Genomic DNA, 24820 nt, shown 5'->3' on the forward strand with positions numbered 1-24820 from the left:
TCACTCCGTGATGGAAAGCAGCCTGAGGCGAGCAGCCCCACCTCTATGACAGCCACTTTGCATGCGTACATTCTCTGACTATAACCCAGGACACACGGCAGAGAAGAAGGCCAAACCGCCACAAAGTAGTGAGCTGTGCTCCTGTCCTAACATCAGAGCAGTGTTTAGTCTGGGCTCACAATCAACTGGCAAAGCTTCACCTTTTTGTACATTTGTCTAATCTTAATCTCACAATAACTCAACCCAACCACCATCACAATCCTGATCTTACAAGTAAAGGAACTGGGATTGGAAGAGATCGAGGAAACGGTCTCAGGCTACAAGTAGCTAGAGAAAGAGCCAGGACTTGAATCAGAAGGTGGACTCCAGTGTCATAGTCCTAACCACAGGACATCACTCATATCCTAAGTCCAAGCCATCCTCTTGAAATGCTGTCCTGAATTTCACCCAAGCAGGTAGAAAAACTCTATGTTCATCCCCTGTCTATCCTGAGAAGTTGCTGTGATGTCTCCTAACTTTTGACACAATTAGAAAACAGCATTTTAAATACATCAACACTGCTAGATCAAGAGGCAGACAGATCCCTCCTTCTGCTGTCTCACATTTAAAAAACCACTTCTTGATCCACCAAAATGAAACACGTGATTTTATTTGGTTAAAGTCCATGAACTATTATCAAAGGCAGTTTGGTTCTTCAGCAATGACTTCTTACTCAGATACTCATTTTAGAATTCCACTTCTTTACCATTTTAATATGTAATTTGTTAAACACAAGAGCTTCTTAGCAAAATAGGTACTTTGTCTAAACTCAAACAAAATCTTTATTCCCTTGGTTCTCCCTGAGGGAAAAAGAGGATGCCTGGGGGAGATGCCATTGTGTTACCTGCAAGGTGGGATACGCTGGTGTGTATCCTCATCACACTTTGGTACCAAGATGGTGCAAGCAAAGAACATGAGGTATTTGTAACAGTTGGTTTGAACAAGTGCAGGGAAAAGAGAAGACTCCCAGCTGATGGATGCTTCCTTCTGAGTCCTGTGGCCAAGGTAATTCGGAAAATTTGTATGGTTGTAGGGCAAATTCAAGCAGAGTTCCAATGTAATTGGTTCACACTGACCTAACAATAACAACAACAACAAAAGAAAAACACACATACAGATACATATTATATATTTTTATTTATGAAATTTCATTTTTTTATATTTATAATTCCACATGTAAAACAACTTACAAAATTAAAGTCTATTTTACAATCTTTATTAAAAGTATTTAAGACTAGAATGCAAGCAGTACATGAGGTTGCCATCAAAAGATAAATAGTGTGGTTCATGAGATGTCTTGACAAGCCAAGACTCATTTCTGTATATGCATCTGCCAGCACACTGCCCTGAATGAATGTTTCAGAAAGTCTTCCTCATTTTCCCCTTGGTCTCACTTATCTGAAAGTGACTCCTTTTCCTGCTTCCTTTTACTTTAATTTGTCATCTTCTGATTTATCCATTATTTCTAAACTAATGCATTCCCCATCACCCTGTGAGTCACTTATAAAAATTAATGAATTTAGCTGAGGAGGCAAGTAGATGACTTTTTTGTGTTTTGTGGTTAATAAACATATGAAAGTGAAAAGTGAAAGTCATTCATTTGTGTCTGACTCTTTGCAATCCCATGGATTGTAACATGCCAGGCTCCTCTGTCCATGGAGTTCTCTAGGCAAGAATACTGGAGTGAGTAGCCATTTAGCCATTCTATTCTCTAAGGACTCTTCCCAATCCAGGGATTAAACCCAGGTTTCCTGCATTGCAGGCAGATTCTTTACTGTCTGAGCCACCAGAGATTCACTGATCAACGTGTAAAGCTACACAATTCCAGGGCAAGAGGAGGCTGAAGTCCATTAGATATCCATTGCCAGAGAGATCGTCCCTAACCCTTAGCTTGGCATCCAAGGCTATTTCACACTCCAAACCACAGCCTAACTTTCTAGCCTCATCACCCATCCTATCTCATCAGCAACATTTGCTTGGTGACACCAGACATTTTAAGAATTGCATGACTTCGTGATTCCTGGTAGCTTTTATCTCTTTCTTTCCTTCACACACTTGCAATCACCCCTCAAATGCAATCATGTTTCTATCTGTCAACACTTGCTTCCTGGAATAATCCTTTCCCATCCTCCTCACCAAGCTAATTTCTCCTTGGTTTGCAGCACTCAGCACAAACATCTCTTCCAGGAAGGCTTCCTGGCCAACCACTCTTCCTTTTCCACTCCCAGAAGGAGCGCCAGAGTATCTCCAGGACATACCTGCCGTGCCCACAGGGCCCTCTGCTCTATTCTTCACTTACTTACTTGTCTTCCCCACACAATGCTGAGACTTCTGTGAAGTGAGACTTTCTTTTTTTAAAAATTGAAGTATAGCTCATTTACAGTGTTGTGTTAGCTTCTGGTGTATAGCAAAGCGATTCAGTTTTACATACATAATTAAAATGAATTCTTTTTCAGATTCTTTTCCATTATAGTTTATTATAAGATATTAAATATAGTTCCCTGGAGACCTTATTTCTTGATCTCAGCCTCTGCACCAAGCATAGTGTGAGAATTAAGGGAGGATAGGAGGAAGAAAAGTGTCAGAAACTATCCTAGGCACTTTAAAATGTAAAAATAATTCAAAATATAGTCCAAGCCATTGAAGCAGTCTAAGTCTCCAGGGATATAACGTGACCAGGTTAGGCCAGCAGGACTGGACAAAATGCTTGAACCCAAAGGGACAAAGTGGACAGAAGCAGCTTGGGAAGACTTCCCAGGACAAAAGGAGTTTGGACAGATTTGGGGGAAAGCAGCAGCAAGGCTTTCTGTCCCTTTTCTGCTGTAGACATGCCTCATTCCCAGAGGAAAGAGGTGATCAACGGAGTGTCTTTGTAGAATCAAGACAGGTCCACCAAAGACGTCATGCCTTAAGGGTAATTATTCAAGTTAAATTTAATTATTTAACTAAGAAGTGGTAAGCAGGCAAACAGATTAGCAATTAGGACTGCAGTGAAATAGTAAAACAGCTCTGGGATGATTTCTCGATTTTAAGAATCTGAGGGCTTTTCAGAGACTATGCTATAGGAAGCTTGACACTGATCAGATTAAAAAGCTCATGACCACATATATAAGACTCAGTTTACTGGGGAAGTAACTCTCCAAATCTGGCATAATCCTGAGGATGCCTACAGTGTAGAGAGAAGAAAGAGATGGAAGAGGGATGGGGTTTGTTCAAATTCTTGCTTCTCTGATTTGTGAAAGAGGAGTAACATGAAATGTTTGATTTCAGATTACACACAAAAAATGCATGTTTGTTATAAAGACAATAAAAAGATGCATATAGGAAAAGTTCTCCATTCCCCACCTCCCTTTCTCTTAACTTTCCTCAAAGCTAAAAGACAGTTTTAATCCTTTCAGGCCTTTCATTTGCTCATATTTATATGCATAAGAGTTTACATACCACAGGCAGAGATATGTCTATGCTTTCGCCAAAGGATAACTGTACTATCACTATTACTTTTCAACTTGTTTTTGTTGCTTGATAACCTATCATGACCAAGCAGTAGAAACAGCTCAACCTCTATGTTTTTCCTAATTTCTTCAATATACTTAAAATTTTACCCCCCAAAATGGGATCATTTACACATATTTTGATGCAGTCTTTTTTCCCCTGTAGACACCTTTTCTTTCTCTTTTCCTCAACCACCCTATCAAGTTTTGACTTTTTTATCAGTTCCTTTCATTGATATTAACTAATGAACATATCGCGTGGACAACTTTTCTCTCTTTTGATATGTAGGGGATGTATCACTTTTGATTTGGGATAAGATACAGGCTTTAAATATTTCAGTGTCAAGGGAGATGAAAGGATTAAGTTATGATCATATACTATTCTGAGATCTTTATTGAATGCATTGAGGTTGATTGAATCCTGTGTTTTGTTCCTTCATAATGGAATGCTCAGCAAGATAAACTCTCAAGATATCTGCTGCTGCTGCTGCTAAGTCACTTCAGTCGTGTCCGACTCTGTGCGACCCCATAGACGGCAGTCCACTAGGCTCCTCCGTCCCTGGGATTCTCCAGGCAAGAATCCTGGAGTGGGTTGCCATTTCCTTCTCCAAGATATCTGGCAACCTCCAATTCTGGGATTTATGGTATCAAACTTTTTTTATCTTAAGCATTAGACTCACATATGTGCCTGATTTACAACAGTCACTAGAGGGCGATCGCGTCACAAACATGTGAGGACGTTTAGCAACCACAGGGCTGTTTCCAATGTTTTCAGTGCTCAGCAAGGCATCCTGAACATAGATGAGGTTTAAAAAGATATCTGTTGAAAGAAATGTCGTGATGGAGTCTCAATGATAGCCCACCTTTCAAACTCTGAATTCAACCCCCAGACAGGATTGTTAACTAAACCATGTTACATCTTGGTGGCAACAGTGGTAAAGAACCGGCCTGCCGATGCAGGAGACATAAGAGATGTGGGGTCCATCCCTGGGTCAGGAAGATCCCCGAAGGGGGAAATGGCTACTGACTACAGTATTCTTGCCTGGAGAATTCCACGGAGAGAGGAACCTGGCGGGGTACAATCCATAGGGTCACAAGGAGTCAGACACGACTGAAGCGACTTAGCACACACACAATATCTTAAGTCATTGGGAATCATGTATTAGGTTATGGTCATTTACATGAGAAAATGTCACTTCCAACATCCATTGGCATGTATACGATCCTCAGGTTCACCTTTGCATCAAACTTTGTGGCTCAGACAGTAAAGTATCCATCTATGATGCAGGAGACCCAGGTTTGATCCCTGGGCGAAGATCCCCCGGAGAAGGAACTGACTACCCGCTCCAGTAATCTTGCCTGGAGAATCCCATAGACGGAGACACCTGGTGGGCTACAGTCCATGGACTCCCAAAGAGTTGGACATGACTGAGCGACTGCCACTTTCACTTTTCATTTTAAATCTCTGTCTTTATTATTTTCAATAATTTGAAGAGCTATTATAAGGTGAACATCCTTGTAACCACCACTCAGGTCAAGAAATTTAACTTTACCAGACCATCACAGGCGCCCTTCCATATATCCTGTCATATGTCAACATTCTCCTCTTCTCCTACAAAGTAACTACTGAGTTTCAGAGTCATTACTTCCTTGTTCTTCTTTATAGCTGTATTACCTAAGTGTGTATGTACCACAACCTACATACTACAGTTTGGCTACCCATTTTTGAAAACCTATCTAAGTCTCTTATAATAGCTATGTTCCCCCTCTATGTCTTTCTTTCTCCTTAATATTTAAGTATTGAAAAATCTGGGGACTTGACCTTGGAGGGCGCCAGTCTGGATTTTGCTGATGGAACACTCTAGGCAGGTAAAACATGTACCCCTGTACTCCTTGTTACCTGAACACTGGCAGCTGAAGCCAGGAGGCTGGTTAGGTTTCACCAGGACTTGGACAAGGTTCTAGGTGCTGTGATGTTCTCTCATCAAACGACACGTCCAGCAACTTCTCTTTGTGATGTCTACAGCTGCCTGTCCATGCTCAATGTCTCGTCCTATTAATTCTCCTGGTTACCATATGGCAATATTCTCATTCAATCAATTACTTTTCATTTACTCCTTGAAAATGCTTTTAGAAAGAGCCCATTCTTCTCACCTGACTCTTTGATCACACTTCTACACTCTCTGTTCCTCCAACTAGAGACTGCAAAGAGAGGCCAGAAAATTGACATACCCCTGAGAAATTATTCAAATAACAAAGCTGTTACTTCTTCCTGGATTTAACTTTTCAGTGGGAGGATCATACTGCCATCTTCCCACTCATATATACGATTTTGGTTTTCTTTTTCTGTTCTTCAAACACACTCAGCACAGTTTCCCTAGTATCTCACTGTCTCATCAGTTTCCTCTTTCATCACAGATGTTCTTGCCAGGTCCTTTCCATATATATTCAGCAAACGTTTGAACATCCCCTCTGCTGAGTGTCCAGCACTGGACTAGTCACTTGTGCCCCCATTCCTTCTGTGTTATTAAAATGAGTGTTGGAGGGAAAAGTACATGGGCAAACACGTAGAATGAAAGACTGCTGGAACACTATGGGAAACTCAGGGGAGTCCCTGAGGCATGACAGTCATTTCTGGCTTCGCATGGCCACAGCGGTCCTGGGTGCAGGGAGGCAGAGAGAGACACATGCCCGGGAGCTGCTCCCTCCACCAGGTTTCCCGGCTGTCCGGATCGCACACTGCAAGGTGCAAGTGATGGGTTAGTCCCTACACCCCCGACTGAGGGGACATTACATCCCTGTTCCTACTCCCCAAGGCAAGGAGCTATCTGCTTTTGCCTCCCAGCAGAGTACAGACGTATTAAAGATTCTGGGCGTGAGTGGATATGGTGACACTGGCCTATCACTGAACACTATTATCTGAGCTATATTGTTTAGGCTTTTGTTCTTTAAATTGTAGCCACATGCGGGAATCTGAGATAAACCATGAAACTTATCCATTGAAAAATACAAAAACCATGAAGACATTTTTCACACCCTCTTTCAAGATGTTACTAATTTCTGCAGCCTCATCAGGCCACAAAACAATCGTTCTCAACTTGCACTGCACACTGGGGTCACCTGGGAGGTTTTGAAAATACTGATGCCTGGGCCCTACCCAATACATCTTCAGGGACAATTAGGAAGTTACATAATTTTTTATGGGACAACAAGAACCACTGTCTTTAAGAACTAGCATCCCAGCAACTCCAGTGAGAGAGGCTGACTCCACCAGACAAAACATCCACATTTTCCAAACCCATATTCTCCACTGGCAGGCAGCCAGGGAATGACAGTGCTGCTCACTTGTGCCCCAGAATCTAAATAACAACAGGGTCTTATTGGTAGCAGCAAAGATTTTTAAGTGATTAATCACATTTTCAAGTGATTAAGAGTTTTCTGAGGGGAGATGTTGCTTGTCCATGTTTTTATAGAGAACCAAGTAGACACACACCATTCTTTATCTACTTTGTGTGTGTCTCTACTCTTTGAAAAATAGGGAGTAGCATCTTTACTCTCAACTGGAAGTTAGACTTATACACTGTTTTTAATCACACACAAGGAATGGGGATGAGTGACTAGCCCAGTGCCTGACACTCAGAAGAGGAGGTGTTCCAGTGTCTGCTGAATATACATGGAGAGAGCCTGGCAAAAACATTTGTGATGAAAGAGGAAGCTGCTGAGACAGTGAGATGCTAGGGAAATTGTGAGCGCATTTGAAGAACATAAAAAGGAAACCAAAATTAAATTATATATATGAGTGGGAAGGTGGTAAATGATCCCCCTATTGAAAAGTAATCTCCAGGAAGGCTGAAATCATGTCTCCTTTCTTTTCCATAAAAGTGCACAGAGTCCCTGGAACATCACAGGCTAAGTACTGGTTGAATATATATATGAGCCAAGTTATCTAGTGCTCTTCCTACAAATTCTTTTATTTTGACAGATGTAAAGACATTTACATTTTTAATCTTAAAATATTTCAAGTATAGAGAAAACAGGAAAACATACACCTAGTGACTCCCCACCTAAACTTGATATGGGCTAACATTGCTCTCTCAAAATTTTTTAATCTAACAGTGCCATGCTATGTCAGATAACCCTCAAAACTTTAGTAAAATACACATGTCTGAGACAACACTGTCACTGTCCAAAATTCTGCAACCCAAGTTCAAAGTGAAGTAAAAGAAAAAAAAAAAAAAAGATTCTGAACAAGTTCCAAGGAAGAGTCCGAGATAAGCAAAGACTAACCATATACACACATATACATATATTTAATGGAGTTTAGAGTGAATAAAATGGTAACATGTCTTAGTAGTCAGACTGGTAACTATCTGCACTGCTCTCTCCCTATGGGAAGTGGAGGACTGGGAATTGTGCTTTCAGCCAAACAGTTATTAAGTGCTCATGAAAATAAAAAATCTTGTCAGATGGGTTATTAAGTGGCTGTCTCCCTCAGTCTCCTATCCAGCCCACTGTTTTCACCCCTAAAAGTCCCCTAAGGGGTATGGGCTTTCCCCACCCATAAGCTCTATGCTGACCCAGAAAAGTCATGAGTAAAATTAGAATCTGAAAACTTGAACAATTCCAGGGAGCTGAACCCTTCAGCTTTTCAACCTCCCAGCCTCTAGGACCTTCACTGCCAGGATCTGTGCTAAGAAGCCACACCTTCTTGTCAACTGAAAGCTTGACAGACCTCTTCTGAATCTTAAGCCCAACCTGACAGGGAGGCCAAAAATTAGTTCTAAAGAGTGTAAGAAGGGAGTAGACTATGAAGGCAGAGTCCAGAAGTAAGACACCATTACTAGAAATCAGGGCCTTTGGGGACTTTCCGATTCATTTTAAATTCCCCGGGAGAGTCTTTCTGCTCACCTTGCCCATTCCATCTTCCCCTAATTATCCCTCCTCATAAGCCAGTTTGGAGAAAGCCACCTGTCTACACCATTTGGAGCTTTTCCCCTGTCACCAACACAAATGAACACAACAGCCACAAGACTGTTCTAGGTCAGCAAAGTTCCTGGGAGGGTAAGAATACATTTTATCGCAAGAACAGACCGCCAAAATTTTATGTGGTTGTTTAGATGAATTTTATATCTGCTTCTCAGATAAAGTTTCTACTTTTGAGGCTGGGCTTTAAAAAGGAAGAACGATAGCATCTGCCTGCAGATGGAACCAGGAAAATAATATATAGGAGCTGATGCTGAGTGGAAAGTCATGCCAATGATATTAAACAACATGGATTTATAGCCCATTCACAGTGACACATTTGTTTATGATTTCAGTTAATTAAGACCACTTTGCTTCTTTTCTGCTACCACATGCAACCTTTTAAAAAAAAAAAGAGAGAGAGAAAATATATGCATATACATATTTTGGAGGGATTCCAGACTTCAGTATTTTAATGTAAATGAGAAAGGAAAACATTGAATGCATATCCTGACAGAGTGATTGCATTTGTCAGAGGCTGTACTTACTACAATTATTCACACTGTTGCTGGGGTCACAAAGAGAGTTACCACCACATGAACCAAGGCAAGAACTGTAGAGGCATCTTTGGTCTCCTTCTTGACATAGAGTCTGACCTACAGAAGAGAGAAAGGCACATTCACTTTCATCAGCATCCGTAAGTAAATTCTAAGCACTAGTGTCTGAAGGATCCAGAGCTGAGGAAGGACACAACTCTAATTTCCTTCCAGCGTCTTCAAAAATACTGAACACAAGCTGAGTAGGTACTTTCTGGATTAATTTTCCTGCAGCTAAATACAACACTGTTATTCCAGAAGGACTCTTCAGGAATGAAGAAACTAAAGGGCAATCCATCCTTTAAAAATAGGTTGTTATAGTTTTTAATGAAAAAACTATATGCACCCGTATTTACACGGGTGCATACAGCTGATGACAAAAGAAAACTCAAGTAATTTGAGGGAAGCGCCAATATTTTAAAGTCTCATTTGATCCCAGCTCTAGTCTTCCCTCTAAGGAAAATGCTCTCCTTAATAATAAATAGGGCATCAACATCAATATAATAAGGGTACTTTATCATGGCAGGATTGTAAGCAGCTGTTATCCATATTTTTGGTGTGTCTCTGGAAAGTAGCACTGCCCCAGCTGCAATGACCTGAGAATTAGGTTTCTTGTTTCCAAATGAATGACAACAGTAATGTCAGCCTAATGGCTTTTCCTTAAGGTACATGGAGAGAAAACTGCTTTTCCCATTGATTTCCTGGTCATTTGTAGATAAATGGAAAAGGCAATAAATTACTGCCCATTCTCTTTCTAGTTTGCCCCCATTATAGTCAATTATTTTTAGACACATCATCTGGACTCTACAATATTTTGCAAGGCATTTTTAAATATAAGTAACAGTATAACAATCATTCTTACCTATAATTCTGACAATATTTATTATACTGGACTTTCTTATCTAGAATTCTAAGTTCTACAATCTTACCTATAATTCTAAATATAATATTTAGTATACTGGACTCTCCCTTCTAGTACCGTTAATGAACAACACTATATATCATAGCCTTGCGAAAAAGAGATATCACTCCCTTTTTTTCAATATTTAGCAGATAAAAGGTTTTTTTGCAAGGTAAGTCAGGCTAAGTTCCATGAATACTAGTCTCTTTTAAAAAATTTTTATTCAGACACCATGCATTCATTATTTGAGCCAATATTAAGTGCTTGCTATGTGACAACTTAGTTTGCCAGCAAGGCACTGAGCATTAAAAGATTAAAAAAGTCTGATAGTTTCAACTCTAATTAGGGATATCTTCATGAACGAAATCTTATAATGCCATATGATCATTGCTCCCTGAAGATACATGTAAAAAGCAGTAAAAGCAAATTAGGGCAGTAAGAAGAAAGCTTCTCAGAGGAGTTTTTAGGCAGATGGTATAAGCTGGGGTAAGAGGGAAGGATGGGTTTCCCAAGCCAATAGCAGGATGTATTGGAGTCACTCCCTTAGTTAAGGGAGACTAAACAGGAAGGCTGAGAGTGAAGCTGAGGGTTGTAAAGGCCTCTGTCTTGAATAGGGCTCCAAGCCCCGGGAGAAGCGATCCCGGCCTTCCTCCCAGCCTAGCCGACCATAAGCAGTCAGTGATTACTGCTGACAGTGACTCTGTTGTGTTGTAACTCACTGCCCTTCACTCTCAGCTCTCTAAAGACAATGGCGTTCTCCCACTCCTCTATGCTACCTTGCTCTTTCCACCTTGGGGCCTTTGGACAAGCTGTTTCCTGTGTCTGAAATGCTTTCTCCAGTCCCACTATCCTTTGCTAATTCCATTCATTCTTCAGATAGTAGCTCCAATACGTCCTCTTCAGGGCAGCTTCCCAGAAGCCCTTTACCAGGACATGCATCCATAATAACAAATCCTAGCACCTTGAATTTCCTTCCTGGCCTGCATCCCTCCCTGGTTACCAGACCTACTGTTTCACGCCTATCTCTCCCAGAAGGCTGCCAGCCCCATGAGCTGTTCTGCTTGCCACTGAATTCCCAGCACCACAATATACTTTTAGTATATTGAATTTAGCAGAGTGAATAATCTAAATTCACTACAATTTCACTTTCCTTTCTTTTTTATTTTATCATGTGATTTTTCTTGAATCTCACAGATATAAAGAAATACTGGCAAATCCTGCCACTGCATAGTAAAGAATACAAAATTATTTCAAACAGCATTGAATAATGTAGAGAGAACTATTTGAGCAAAAGGGAGCTTCTTGGCTGATATGGAATCACTCAAGGCCAGAAAAGGATTTCCTTCTGAATTTTCAAAACTGGTAAAACAAAGCTATCCTTATCTAGTTTTTTATGGAATAAATCTGTGATTAAAAGGCTCTCTCTTTTGGTCTACAATCCATTCTCATTAAAACTATTCTAATAGCAATACTCATTACGGCAAATCTAATTTAGTTACAGGTGACCAAGCTCATTAGCTGATGTGGGATACACACAGCCTATGACAGGCTTTCAGGTACCAGCCACAGAAAATAGCTTATCTTTACATTTATGGAGTACTCAACACATGTCATCTCTATGAAGTAGTTATCATTATTCTGAGATTACAGATACAGAAATTGAGAAGTAACAGGCTTAAATTACTGGCCCAAAGTCAACCAGGGAGTAAGTGGAAGCTGGGGTCTGAACCCAGGCAGCTGAGCGGCAACCTCCACATTCCTAACAACAAGGCTATGTTAGTAAGACGCAAGTAAGACTTATAGACAAACGTAGTGGTTTTTAAGTCAAAAGATACCACTAGCCCTGTACTGAGAGATACTTCTACACAAACTGAGGCTTAAGACAATCAGGGTAGAGCTTTCTTTTCCAACAGAAAACCAATTTATTTGACTTACTTTTTCTTTGAGGGCTTCACAGATAATAAGACTGCTTTTAAAATGTGTTCCAGCATATTGTTTGGCAATGGGAGGCATTAAATGGCTTCTCTGCACATGGTTATTTTTGGAAGCCATTGCATTCAATTTCAGAAGCCATTTCCTTCTAACTGGAATCTAATTGAACTGAATAGTATGTGCTACACTTCTCTCTTTATTGTAGTGTTTCCCCATAAAACAGCTAACTGAATCTACCTGTGCTGTTTAAGTGTTTAACCACTATTTTTTACCCTTAGGAATGAGTTTTCAGTGTAAGTTGCCTGAGACTTGTATTTACCACAGAAAACTGTTTCTGGCTGACCGGAACTGTGGGGACCAGTGCATTAGGCAATCTGAAACTATTTCTGTGGGAATCCTTTAAGCACTAGGTAACTTCCAAAGTTTTGTTTTGCTCCCAAGGAAAGACTATTTCTGGGGTTGGAACACACACTTACCATCACTACAACTCTCCTCATCACTTCCATCCTTACAGTCCTCGTCTCCATCACACTGGAAAGTGCTGGGGATGCACTGTCCATTTCTGCATTCCACCAGCCCCTGGCTGTGACATGCTAGGGAACACCAAAATAACATGCATTTTAATTATCTGTATTTCTTTCAGTGTGCGGATCATATCCATGATTCCTGTTTATCTGGCATCACCAAGAAATGAAGTGTTCTAAACATCTGAATGCTCTGCCCAAATGAATGAATGTGTCATTAAGTTTTTTCATGCCAAGTGTTCTTGGAATGCAAGGTTTTCTATCTGGAAGTTCTCTTACCCTATTAAGTAGCACTTGCTTAAAACTAACCTTTTCTAGATCACTGCATAAGTGAAATAGTATTAACAATGGTAGTAGTTATACTGGACTTCCCAGGTGGCTTATTGGTAAAGAATCTGCCTGCAATGCAGGAGACGTGGGTTCAATCCCTGGGTCAGGAAGATCCCCTGGAGAAGGGAATGACAATCCACTCCAGTATTCTTGCCCAGGAAATCCCATGGATAGAGGAGCCTGGCGGGCTACAGTGCATGGAGTCACAAAAGAATCGGATGTTACTTAGCAACTAAACAACAAGCAGTTATACCAATGATATGAAAACTACAATTTATTAAAGGTTTACTTTGTGGCAATAGCTGTGCTAGGAGTATTAACATATCTAATCTCAAATCCTCATAACAAATTTGTCAAGTGCAAGTTATCAACCTAGTTTAGAATAAAGAAACTGAAGCTTAGAGACTTCAGTGTGTGTGTCATACTCTCAAGGCTGTTGAAAAGTAGGGCCAGAATATGGAGGAAGATTTTCTAACCCTAAGCCCCAGCATTTCACTCTGCACCAACCTGACCTAATGCACCAACCTGACCTAATGCATTATACCTACCCCACAATAAACACTTTATTTCAAAACTTGCTTATGACATCTGATATTTAAAAGGATGATCTAGTGACCATTAACCTTCCAGGAACTGGTTGTCTTAATTCTATCCCTATTGTCTTTTAAAGCATCAGAAACCCCTGTATCATGTGACCTCAGCCTTCACAGAGTTGCTGTCTACATACACACATAAGCACCATGTTCTTGCTTTTCCAAGATCCATCAAAATACAGTCCATCCTTTTCCACAATGTCCACTCAGGACTCAGATGATATACCAGTTCAAATATAATTCAGGAAAGAGGAAAGCTGAGCATAGTGTTTGTTAATTAATTTAAATGAGTTTTCTTATGTCAAAATAAAAGCCATGCAACCTACATTTCTATTTTTGCCTTAAATTACAAGCAAATTAAACAGCTAATCTCATATGTAGCCACGGTTTCTACTTTTATTAGACAGTAAAAGATGGAATAAAAAGTTTAATTAGCTTGAATATGCATAAAATGCACTGCCTTAACTCTTTCAGGTCAATATCACTCTTCTTTAGCTTCTATTTAATCATTTTATTATTCCCTATCGAGTATAATATACTTTCTAGGAAAAAAATGTGGCAAGCCATACTAGATTTTATTAGGTAGTATAACAGCTACCTGAAGAGTCTTTTTTTAAAAAAAAGCAATTGAAGTATACTTGATTTATAATAGTTAGTTTCAGGTATATAGCACAGTGATTCAGTTATACATATATACATCTATGTATATGTACCTATTCCTATTGGTTACTACAAAATATTAAGTATAGTTCACTATGCTATACAGTAGACCTTGTTGGTTATCTATTTTATATACAGCAGTGTGTCTATGTTAATTCCAAAGTCCTAATTTATTTTTCCTTTTCTTTCCCCTTTGGTAACATAAATTTTTTTCCTGTGTCTGTGAGTCTGCTTCTGTTTGGCAAATAAGTTCATTTGTGTAATTTTTTTAGATTCCACATATAAGTGATGTCATATGCTACTTGTCTACCTCTGTCTAGCTTCTTTCACTTAGTATGATAATCTACTGGTCCATCCATGTTGCTGCAAATGGCATTATTTCAGCATTTTTTATGGCTGAGTGATATTCTACAGTATACACAGACCACATCTTCTTTATCCATTCATCTGTCAAGGAACATTTAGGTTGCTTCCATGTCTTGAAGTCGCTCAGTCGTGTTCAACTCTTTGTGACATTTTCCAGGCAAGAATACTGGAGTGGGCTGCCATTTCTTTCTCCAGGAGATCTTCCCAAACCAGGGATCGAACCCGGGTCTGCTGCTATGAATATATGGGTACGTGTACCCTTTTGAATTTTGGTTTTCTCCAGATATACTCACCAGAAATAAGACAGGCTCTGAAGTAACAATATCATCACACACTCTGTGTAACTCCATCAGCCCTGAAGGCTCTCTTCTCTCTGTCAGTTCTCACTATGCTCTCTGACAAATGGTGAGCATGTGTGGAGGCTCTTGCTTAACTGCTAATATATTGTTTGCAGACAGAAAGTTCCCAGTCTCTGGGGAGAAGATCTGCTTTGACAAAGTCACAAAAGAAGGTTTGTGGGTAATGCGAGAGAAAACAGCCACCTGCTTGGCCACAGTGGCCAAGTCAGGCTTTGAGTTTTGGGGAAAGAAATTCAGACATCAGTTATACTACACTGTTACTGTCATCATACCATTCAATTATCATCTGTATAGGCCAGGACCAAAGCGTAAGAATGCACTGTTTAGATAGTGAACCTTGAGTGTATTTGACTAAACAGACAGAAGTGCAAAAATGAACAAGATGAAAACCTTCAGGGCACTCACAGCAATTGACTTCATCGGATTTATCCACGCAGTCGTGGTCCCCATCACACACCCATTCAATGGCAATGCAGCGCCCGTCTCCACAGCGATGTTCCTCTATGGGATTGCAATCTGGAGGAAGCAAGCACTCAGGAAGATGGAGAGAACCAACATGACAAACACTTGGAATGTATGGCTCATAGTGCCAGTACAAGTTAGAAAGTTCTTCTGTCACTAAATTATACACTACCAAAAATTTGAGAGCTAATTACAGAGTCAAAATGGTAAACAAGCAAGAAGAATTCAGCTGGTTTTATTAATAATTCAGGAGAGGACATTCAGAATCAAACACAGTTCTTTAAAATGTGGTGGCTCAGTGGTAAATCCATCTGCTAATTCAGGAGACATGGGTTCGATCCTTGGGTTGGGAAGATCCCCTGGAGAAAGAAACTGCAACCCACTCCAGTATTCTTGTCTGGGAAATCCCATAGACAAAGGAGCCTGGTGGGCTACAGTTCACAGGGTCACAGAAGAATTGAACATGACTTAGCAACTAAACAACAACAACTTTAAAAGGTTCATTCCTCTTTTTAACTGAGATATAATTGACATAAAATGTTGTGTAAATGTATGCTAAATGAGATAAGTTAGAGAAAAATACTGTATATCACATGTGGAAAAAAGCTGAATTTGTACAACATAAAGACAACTGGCTAGCAGGGGCTGGTGTGGGCTGTATTGGAAAGATGTTGTTTACAGGTACAAACGTGCAACTAGTATGTGGATTCCTTCTTTAAAAGATAAGGTGAGCTTTTGAACGTAAAACAAACCCTTGATGTGTCCACAGCAGAAGTTGCCCTGCAGTGCATGGCAATCAAATACAGGCGAGGTCTTGGGTTATACCTAACAAAAGGATCAAGAATTGCAAGCAGAGTTTTTCTCAAGAGCTCAGAATCTAACCGTGAGCCACTGACTCCAACCAGAGAAGAAACAAACACTTTCAAAGAGACAAAAACATGCTAACTCCCATTTCCATTCCACTTCTTTTATGTTCCCTTAGTATGACTTTACCCAAGAAATATTACATTTACACATAAGATACGGCAGATGAGTAATTGAAAAAGCCTGCTCTTCCTGAAAATTAAGAAACCAATCATTTTGTGATTTAACTCACTAACCACACTAACAATGAACTACAGGATTTTGATTATAAGTCCCTATAATTTTCAATGAAAACCTTTAGGGAAATAATGTTACTTACCACAGTTTTGTTCGTCACTCAGATCTCCACAGTCATCATAGCCATCACACACGAGGCTATAATTAAGGCACTTGCCTGTGTGACAGTGAAACAGATTCTCGCTGCAATCTGGGGGGAAAAAAAAACCAAGCCACTGATGGGTCATCAGAGCATAATAGGATGTTACAGTAGTAGCTGGTATAATATAACAGAAGCATATCATGGGGGCGGGGGGGGGGGGGGGAGGATCATAATGGTGACCTGGTCCACATCTGCTGTTTCCCAGGGGAGGAGACTGTGGTGCGGAGGGAGCCACTGATGTGCTCAAGGTCATATAACAAGTTACTGTAGAACCATGACGAGGACCCACTGGCTCCCAAGCCAATGCTCTTATCACTCCCTGAAAATACCCACGTTCCACTCTATGTCACTTCCTTATAGCCAAATATGAGAAAACACATTCTCAATCCACCATAGTTTCTACTGAAGTTCAGTTTCATACAAAAGGATTACTTCATAGACAGTGAGTAGTTATTTCTTTATAAAGTTTACTTTAAAATGAAAGTCTAGTTTTGTCAATGGTAAACACAGACGTAACAAAGAGAAAAAGTCATTTACATTACAGAGTCGTTACTTACTCACACAACTTTACCACTTAAATCAACTGAATGTTTCATAGCATGACCCTCAGATAAGCAGTACTGTCCTAGATTATGATGCCAAGATAAGAAAAAGTGATGTAACCCTTATTGCCAAATTCAGACTTAAATTGAAGAAAGTGGGTAGAACCACTGGACCATTCAGGTACAACCTAAATCAAATCCCTTATGACTATACAGTAGAAGTGAGAAATAGATTTAAGGGACTAGATCTGATAGACAGAGTGCCTGATGAACTATGGATGGAGGTTCATGACATTGTACAGGAGACAGGGAGCCAGACCATCCCCAAGAAAAAGAAATGCAAAAAAGCAAAATGGCTGTCTGAGGAAGCCTTACAAATAGCTGTGAAAAGAGGAGAAGAGAAAAGCAAAGGAGAATAGGAAAGATATACCCATTTGAATGCAGAGTTCCAAAGAATAGCAAGGAGAGATAAGAAAGCCTTCCTCCATGATCAGTGCAAAGAAATAAAGGAAAACAATAGAATAGAAAAGACTAGAGATCTCGTCAAGAAAAAAAAGATGGGCTCAGTAAAGGACAGAAATGGTATGGACCTAACAGAAGCAGAAGATGTTAAGAAGAGGTGGCAAGAATACACAGAAGAACTATACAAAAAAGATCTTCACAACCCAGATATCATGATGATGTGATCACTCAACTAGAGCCAGACATCCTGGAATGTGAAGAAAAGTGGGCCTTAGAAAGAAGCATCACCACAACAAAGCTAGTGGAGGTGATGGAATTCCAGTTGAGCTATTTAAAATCCTAAAAAATGATGCTGTGAAAGTGCCACACTCATGCCAGCAAATTTGGAAAACTCAGCAGTGGCCACAGGACTGGAAAAGGTCAGTTTTCATTCCAATTCCAAAGAAAGGCAATGCCAAAGAATGCTCAAACTACCACACAATTGCACTCATCTCACATGCTAGTAAAGTAATGCTCAAAATTCTCCAAGCCAGGCTTCAGCAATATGCGAACCGTGAACTTCCAAACGTTCAAGTTGATTTTAGAAAAGGCAGAGAAACCAGAGATCAAATTGCCAACATCCACTGGATCATTAAAAAGGCAAGAGAGTTCCAGAAAAACATCTATTTCTGCTTTATTGACTATGCCAAAGCCTTTGACTGTGTGGATCACAATAAACTGTGGAAAATTCTGAAAGAGATGGGAATACCTGACCACCTGATCTGCCTCTTGAGAAACCTATATGCAGGTCAGGAAGCAACAGTTAGAACTGGACATGGAACAACAGACTGGTTCTAAGTAGGAAAAGGAGTATGTCAAGGCTGTGTATTGTCACCCTGCTTATTTAACTTCTATGCAGAGTATATCATGAGAAACGCTGGGCTGGAGGAAGCACAAGCTAGAATCAAGATTGCCGGGAAAAATATCAATACCTCAGATATGCAGATGACACCACCTTTATGGCAGTAAGTGAAGAAGAACTAAAGAGGCTCTTGATGAAAGTGAAAGTGGAGAGTGAAAAAGTTGGCTTAAAGTTCAACATTCAGAAAACTAAGATCATGGCATCCAGTCCCATCACTTCATAGCAAATAGATGGGGAAACAGTGTCTGACTTTATTTTTGGGGGCTTCAAAATCCCTGCAGACAGTGACTGCAGCCATGAAATTAAAAGACACTTACTTCTTGGAAAGAAAGTTATGACCAACCTACACAGCATATTAAAAAGCAGAGACATTACTTTGTCAGCAAAGTTATGTCTAGTCAAGGCTATGGTTTTTCCAGTAGTCATGTATGGATGTTGGACTGTAAAGAAAGCTGAACATGGAAGAATTGATGATTCTGAATTGTGGTGTTGGAGAAGACTCTTGAGAGTCCCTTGGACTGCAAGGAGATCCAACCAGTTCATTCCGAAGGAGATCAGTCCTGGGTGTTCATTGGAGGGACTGATGCTGAAGCTGAAACTCCAATAGTCTGGCCACTGATGCGAAGAGCTGACTCATTTGAAAACACCCTGATGCTGGGAAAGATTGAGGGCAGGAGGAGAAGGGGACAACAGAGGATAAGATGGATGGATGGCATCACCGACTCAATGGACATGAGTTTGGGTAAACTCCAGGAGTTGGTGATGGACAGGGAAACCTGGAGTGCTGTGGTCCATGGGGTCGCAAAGAGTCGTACACGACTGAGTGACTGAACTGCACTGAACTGAACCTCAAGAAGCTTACAGTTTGATGTTGGAATAAACATCATGGAAGGAAATTTTAGTAAGACAGATCTTGTTCTTGAGTAAACCAGAACTCTTATCCTAGTTCTTCCATCTATTGGCTATGATGTTGAGTGTATTAGTTAAAATTTGTGTCTGTAAACTTAATTATGAAATTATGAAAAGAACAACTATTTAATAGAGTTAGGGGAAGACATAAATAATAATGTATGTAAGATGCCAAGGCAATTCAATGGGAAAAGAATACTCTTAACAAACGATGTGGGGACAACTGGATTTCAAGTATGCAAAGTTGAACTCTGATCTTTATCTCAAACCATATCAAAAAATCTCAAAAAGGATTATAGATTTCAATGTGAGAGTTAAAATTATGAAGCTTCTAGAAAAAAAATAAGAAAAAAGTCTTTCTGATGGGGGTGGCAAAGAATTCTTGGATATGATAATAAAAGCACAAACCTAAAAAATAATAAATGATATTCATTAAAATTAAAAAGATCTTCCCAGTTAGTAAAGAATACGCCTACAATGCATGAAACCTGTTTGATTCCTGGGTTGGAAAGATCCCCTGGAGAAGGGAATGGCTACCTACTCCCGTATTCTTGCCTGGAGAATCCCATGGACAGATTCCTTTGGCTGTTACAGTCCATGGGGTCACAAAGAGTCAGAAACGACTGAGTGACTAAACACTTCCACTTTTAAAATTAAAAACACTTGTGCTTCCAAAGATGCTGTTTTAAAGAAGAGAAGACAAGTCACATGCTGAAAAAAAATATTTTCAAAGCATGTATCTGATAAAGGACTTATATCCAGAATATACATAGATATCTTACACTCAATAATAAGACAAACCACCCAGTTACAAACAAACAAAAGAACTTGAATAGAAAGTCTTCATGAAAGATATACAAATGGCTGATAAGCACATGAAAAGGTGCTCAGTGTAATTCATCATTAAGGAAATGCAAATAAAACCACCATAAGATACTATTATATATCCCCTAAAATAGCTGTAATAGATAAGACAGACAATATCAAGTATTAACAAGGATTCTGAGAAATTGAGACCCTCATATGTAGTTGGTGGGGGTGTAAAATAATAATGCCATATTGGACAGCAGTTTGTCAGCTTCTTATAAGCTTAACTATGACTTCATGAGATTCATGAATTCTACTCTTAGAAATCTACCCAAGAGAAGTGAAACACAAAGACTGGCATGTGAATGTTTATCGCAGTCTTATTCATAATAGCCAAAGCCTAGAAATAATCCAAATGCTCAACAACTGGTAAGTGTACAAGCAAAATGTAGTACATTCATACAATGGGATACTGTTCATCAATTGAAAGTGTCAAGCTATTGATCCATGTGACAGCAGCAATGAAGCTCAGATACCTTTTGCTAAGTGAAAGAAACCAAATACAAAAACCACATATTGTGCGACCCATTTATAAAGTTTCTGGAAAAGGCAAACTTACAGAGACAGATGTGGCTGTGGCTGGAGATGTAGGAGTGAAGACTGAATGCAGATAAAAAGGAGGGAAATGTGGGGAAAGATGGGAAAGTTCTAGAAGTGGATCATGGTGAGGGTTTCATAATCCTATAAATTTACTAAATAACTTTACAGTAGATAAGTTATACCTCAATAAGGTAAAAATGTTTACATGTAAAGGCTGTAGTTAGTAGCAACTAAATTTCTTAAATGTATTAGACTGGTCAAACAGTTCATTCAGGTGTTTTTTGTAAGATGTCATGGAAAAATCCAAATGAACTTTTGGCCAACCCAATATTATGTTTTCCCTTGGAGTGAATTAAGTTCAAAAACAGATTCTTAAGGCTGGAGAGGGATCATGGAAGATGTGCACAATTTTAGTAGAGTGGATGGAATGAAAATTTCAGCATGTTTTAAGTAGAAGGAAAGAACAAAGCAAGAACAAGCAACAAGAACAAAGCAAGAAAAGCAAGAAGCACGAACAAAGGAAAGAAGTGGGAAATAAAGTCACATATGAGGATCAGTCTGCTTGACTGGTAAAGGTCAAGAATCTCATGGTAAACATCCCAGCCTCCTGAATTCCAGCTAATTGTTTCTCCTGAAGCAAAAGTCTGCCTCTGATACAATCGATGATGGGTACTTTACCTTGGGGCTTCCCAGGTCTCATTAGTGGTAAAGAGCCTGCCTGCCAATACAGGAGATGTGGGTTTGATCCCTGGGTCAGGAAGATATCCCGGAGGAGGGCATGGCAACCCACTCTAGCATTCTTGACTGGACAGAGGAGCATGGTGGGCTACAGTGTTGCAAAGAGTTAGACATGACTAAAGCAACTTTGCACACATGCACCTCTTTAAACATCCCCAATTCTGTAACAATTCATTATCAAAAATATTAGGCACTGACTAGTGAAACTGTGAGCCACATCAAAATATTATACTTGTTATTTACATGAATCATCAGCTTCTATTTCAAAGAGCACTCGTCTAAGAGGTCACTTAAATACTTTCAGAATCACACCATTTTAGAAATGGAATGTGCCTTAGAGATCATCTGTTCAGCACCATCATTAAGAGGGCGTACACACATGCACACACATAAACACATACAGAACCTTGTAAGTCCTTTTTTTTTTTTCTCATTTCCCCTAGGCCAGATAATTTTCAAATGAGGACAACCATCATAAGGGAAAACATAAGGACTAAAAAGAGGTGCCAGTTTTCACCTTGACCGTACTATTTCCCCCCATTCAGCCTAGGGTGCTAACTCCCCATCCTGCACCCTACTGCCAGCTGAGCTGCCCACGCACATACCGGCTGAGTCAAGAAAGGTTGATTGAGGTTCTCCTGCCCACTGAGCTAAGTTGGGGAACTTGTGCATCAAGATATATACATTTCCTCGGGAAATGTTAAAGATCTTTTTGACTTTTGTTTTATTTTCATCTCTTATGAGAAGTTTTGAATCAGCATGCTAGAATCAGCATTACGGGGGATCTTCACCTTGACCATCAGTGCAGAAGTACTTACATCACCAGAAGGAGGAGGCAGTGTGAAGGGGTGATAGATTTTAAACATACGAATTAATTTTTTTTAAGCAGTACACTTCACTTTTTTGGATGGTAGGACTGGAGAATCAAATATTTCTTTCAGAATCTGATTAACCTGAGAACGCTTAAAATATTTCTAAGGTCCATTCTGGGACCCCTGATAATTCATACAAAAAACGCTCATTGGATATATTTTGTAAATTAATGCTGTCATTGATTAACTTATTTCATAAATGGAGATGATTCAAATATTTTTTTTATAATTCCTCATTATTCATACAGGTACAAGCTCAACTTTCCACTGCTATGATTTTCTTGGTTAGAAGCCATTCTCAGATGTTAGATACAAAATTAGCTGCATTTGAAAAACAACTTGTTACCTCCCTAAGGTCTGTGTGATTAGTAAACACAGAAAACCTTAACCAGAGGCACTGCACACCCAGAAATACATAGCAAATAACAAAGATCACAGTGCTTCCTTTTATTGGAAAAAATGTTTGTTTCACCTGAAAAGACATGCTCTAAGTGCAATTTGGGGCCAACAGATCAAAACTTACAGAAGCTGCTTGCTGTGCTTTTCTTGCTCAATACAAGCATAATTTTGCATAAACTAGGTGGGTATTTTTCTAGATACAGATCTTTTTTTTCTGAATGAGAGTTTTGATACAAAATGCTACTTCTAAAGTTCTTGCATGTTAATATTTATTTCAGTCTGGCATCTTACACTATTAACTTTTATCCCCCAAAATTGTCATTAAATGAAAAGAGACAGCTAAGGAACAGAAAATCTTTCTTCAAGAGGCTCATTCAATTTGCTCAGTCTCTTGAGTCCATAAACATAATCATGTTGCCTCAACTCAGGATTCTAGTAGGGATGCTCAATTTCCACCCAGAAACAGCCTTGTTTTGAGATGACCAAGAGGTTAACCAGTTTGCCCACAGTTTTCCAGCTTGTTACAGTGACCTGGGCTTCTTGATGTCCTGAGGGTTTTCAGCTATTGACTTCTAGCTCCAAAATGGGATTTCTCAACTGCAGTACTGTGGACACTTGGGGCTGGGTGACTCTGTTGTGGGAGCTATCCTGTACGCTGCATGTTTAGCAACAGTCCCAGCCACTGCCCGCTAAATGCCAGTAGCGTCCCCTTAAACTTCCCCGGTGGTTACAATCAAATAGGTCTCCATAAAGTACAAAACATCTAGAAGGGAATATTGCCTCCGACAGAGAGCTACTGTTCTGGGATATCCAAGCATCACCTTATTCCAAGGCCAGTTTTAATCCTGTCTTTCCCATTGGCTCTCTCATGCCAGTCTGGCAACCAGTGATCTGTGCTCTTCTCTCTCACAAGATCTTTCTGTTTATACCATCTTTTGCTTTGCCATACCTATTATATTGGGCTTCCCAGGTAGCACTAGTGGTAAAGAACTGGCCTACCAATGCAGGAGACATAAGAGACATGGGTTCAATCCCTCAATTGGGAAGATCCCCTAGAGAAGGGCATGGCAACCCACGTCAGTATTCTTGCCTAGAGAATCCCATGGACAGAGGAGCCTGGCAGGCTACAGTCCACAGAGTCACAAAGAGTCCAACACAACTGAAGTGACTTAGCATGCACATCCATTACATTGTTCTAAAATATGATATTTAATTATCTCTGTGTTTATGTTATGATCTCTATGCCATTTCCCTGATTAGACTAAAAGGCTCATGAAGCAAAAAAAATCATGTCTTAACAGTCTTTATATTTACTACATATCTAGAACATGCTTCACACATAGCAGGAATTGAAGACTATTCAATATCATTCCATATCACCAGATGGTCTCAAAACAGGAGTGAATTTTCCAGACATCTGAAACTTCTTCCATTAGGGCAGAATGAAATATTTTTATTTTTATTAATTTGGTAGAAATCTTTGTAGTATTTCTTTGCTCCCTGTCTTAATAGATATAGTAGCTACAGTCATTTTTGATGATTCAGAAATATTATTTGGAATATCAGTTTTTATTCTGCGCTACTTGGGTAGCCTCCTTTCCAAGATAGCTTCATGTGGTGCTACTTTTAAAACCATTGTGCATATGGTAGTATTTCTGTCTCCTCCACAATGTATCACCTGACCTTTGGTGGGACTGGAATGGGAGGGATGTTGGAAGGATGACATGGAGAATAAGATAGCAACCACAGTCACAACCATAAATCCTAATGCCTTTTGAGAATTACTGCATGCCAGGCACTAGTCTCTGTACTTGACATCTAGTGATTCATTGTTCTGCTCAACAATTCTATAGGTAGTTAGTATGATAATATTATTTATTGTCTTCACTTTACTGATGAGGACACTAAGACCCCAGAGAGATGGAGTACCTTGCCATATTTACAGAGGTAGGAAATGATAAAGAAGAAATAGGAGGGGATTCCCTGGTGGCTCAGTGGTAAAGAATTTGCCTGCCAATGCAGGAGACACGGGTTCAATCCCTAGTCCTCAAAGATTCCACATGCCTTGGAGCAACCATGTGTCACAACAATTGAGCCTATGCTCTGGAGCCTGGGAACTGCAACTACTGAGC

At 39.8% G+C, this 24820-nt stretch overlaps 1 protein-coding gene across 1 annotated transcript in view; it reads right to left on the reverse strand.

The window, feature by feature from the left end:
- Nucleotides 1-24820, reverse strand: part of CORIN (corin, serine peptidase) — a 304969-nt gene that overhangs the window by 77735 nt on the left and 202414 nt on the right. Inside the window, 5 exon segments of the mRNA XM_052642198.1 lie at nt 884-1115; nt 9041-9148; nt 12398-12514; nt 15159-15269; nt 16399-16506. Of these exon segments, the coding sequence (XP_052498158.1) occupies nt 884-1115; nt 9041-9148; nt 12398-12514; nt 15159-15269; nt 16399-16506 (676 nt within the window).

Source organism: Budorcas taxicolor, chromosome 6 (assembly GCF_023091745.1).
Source record: "Budorcas taxicolor isolate Tak-1 chromosome 6, Takin1.1, whole genome shotgun sequence".
NCBI lineage: Eukaryota > Metazoa > Chordata > Mammalia > Artiodactyla > Bovidae > Budorcas > Budorcas taxicolor.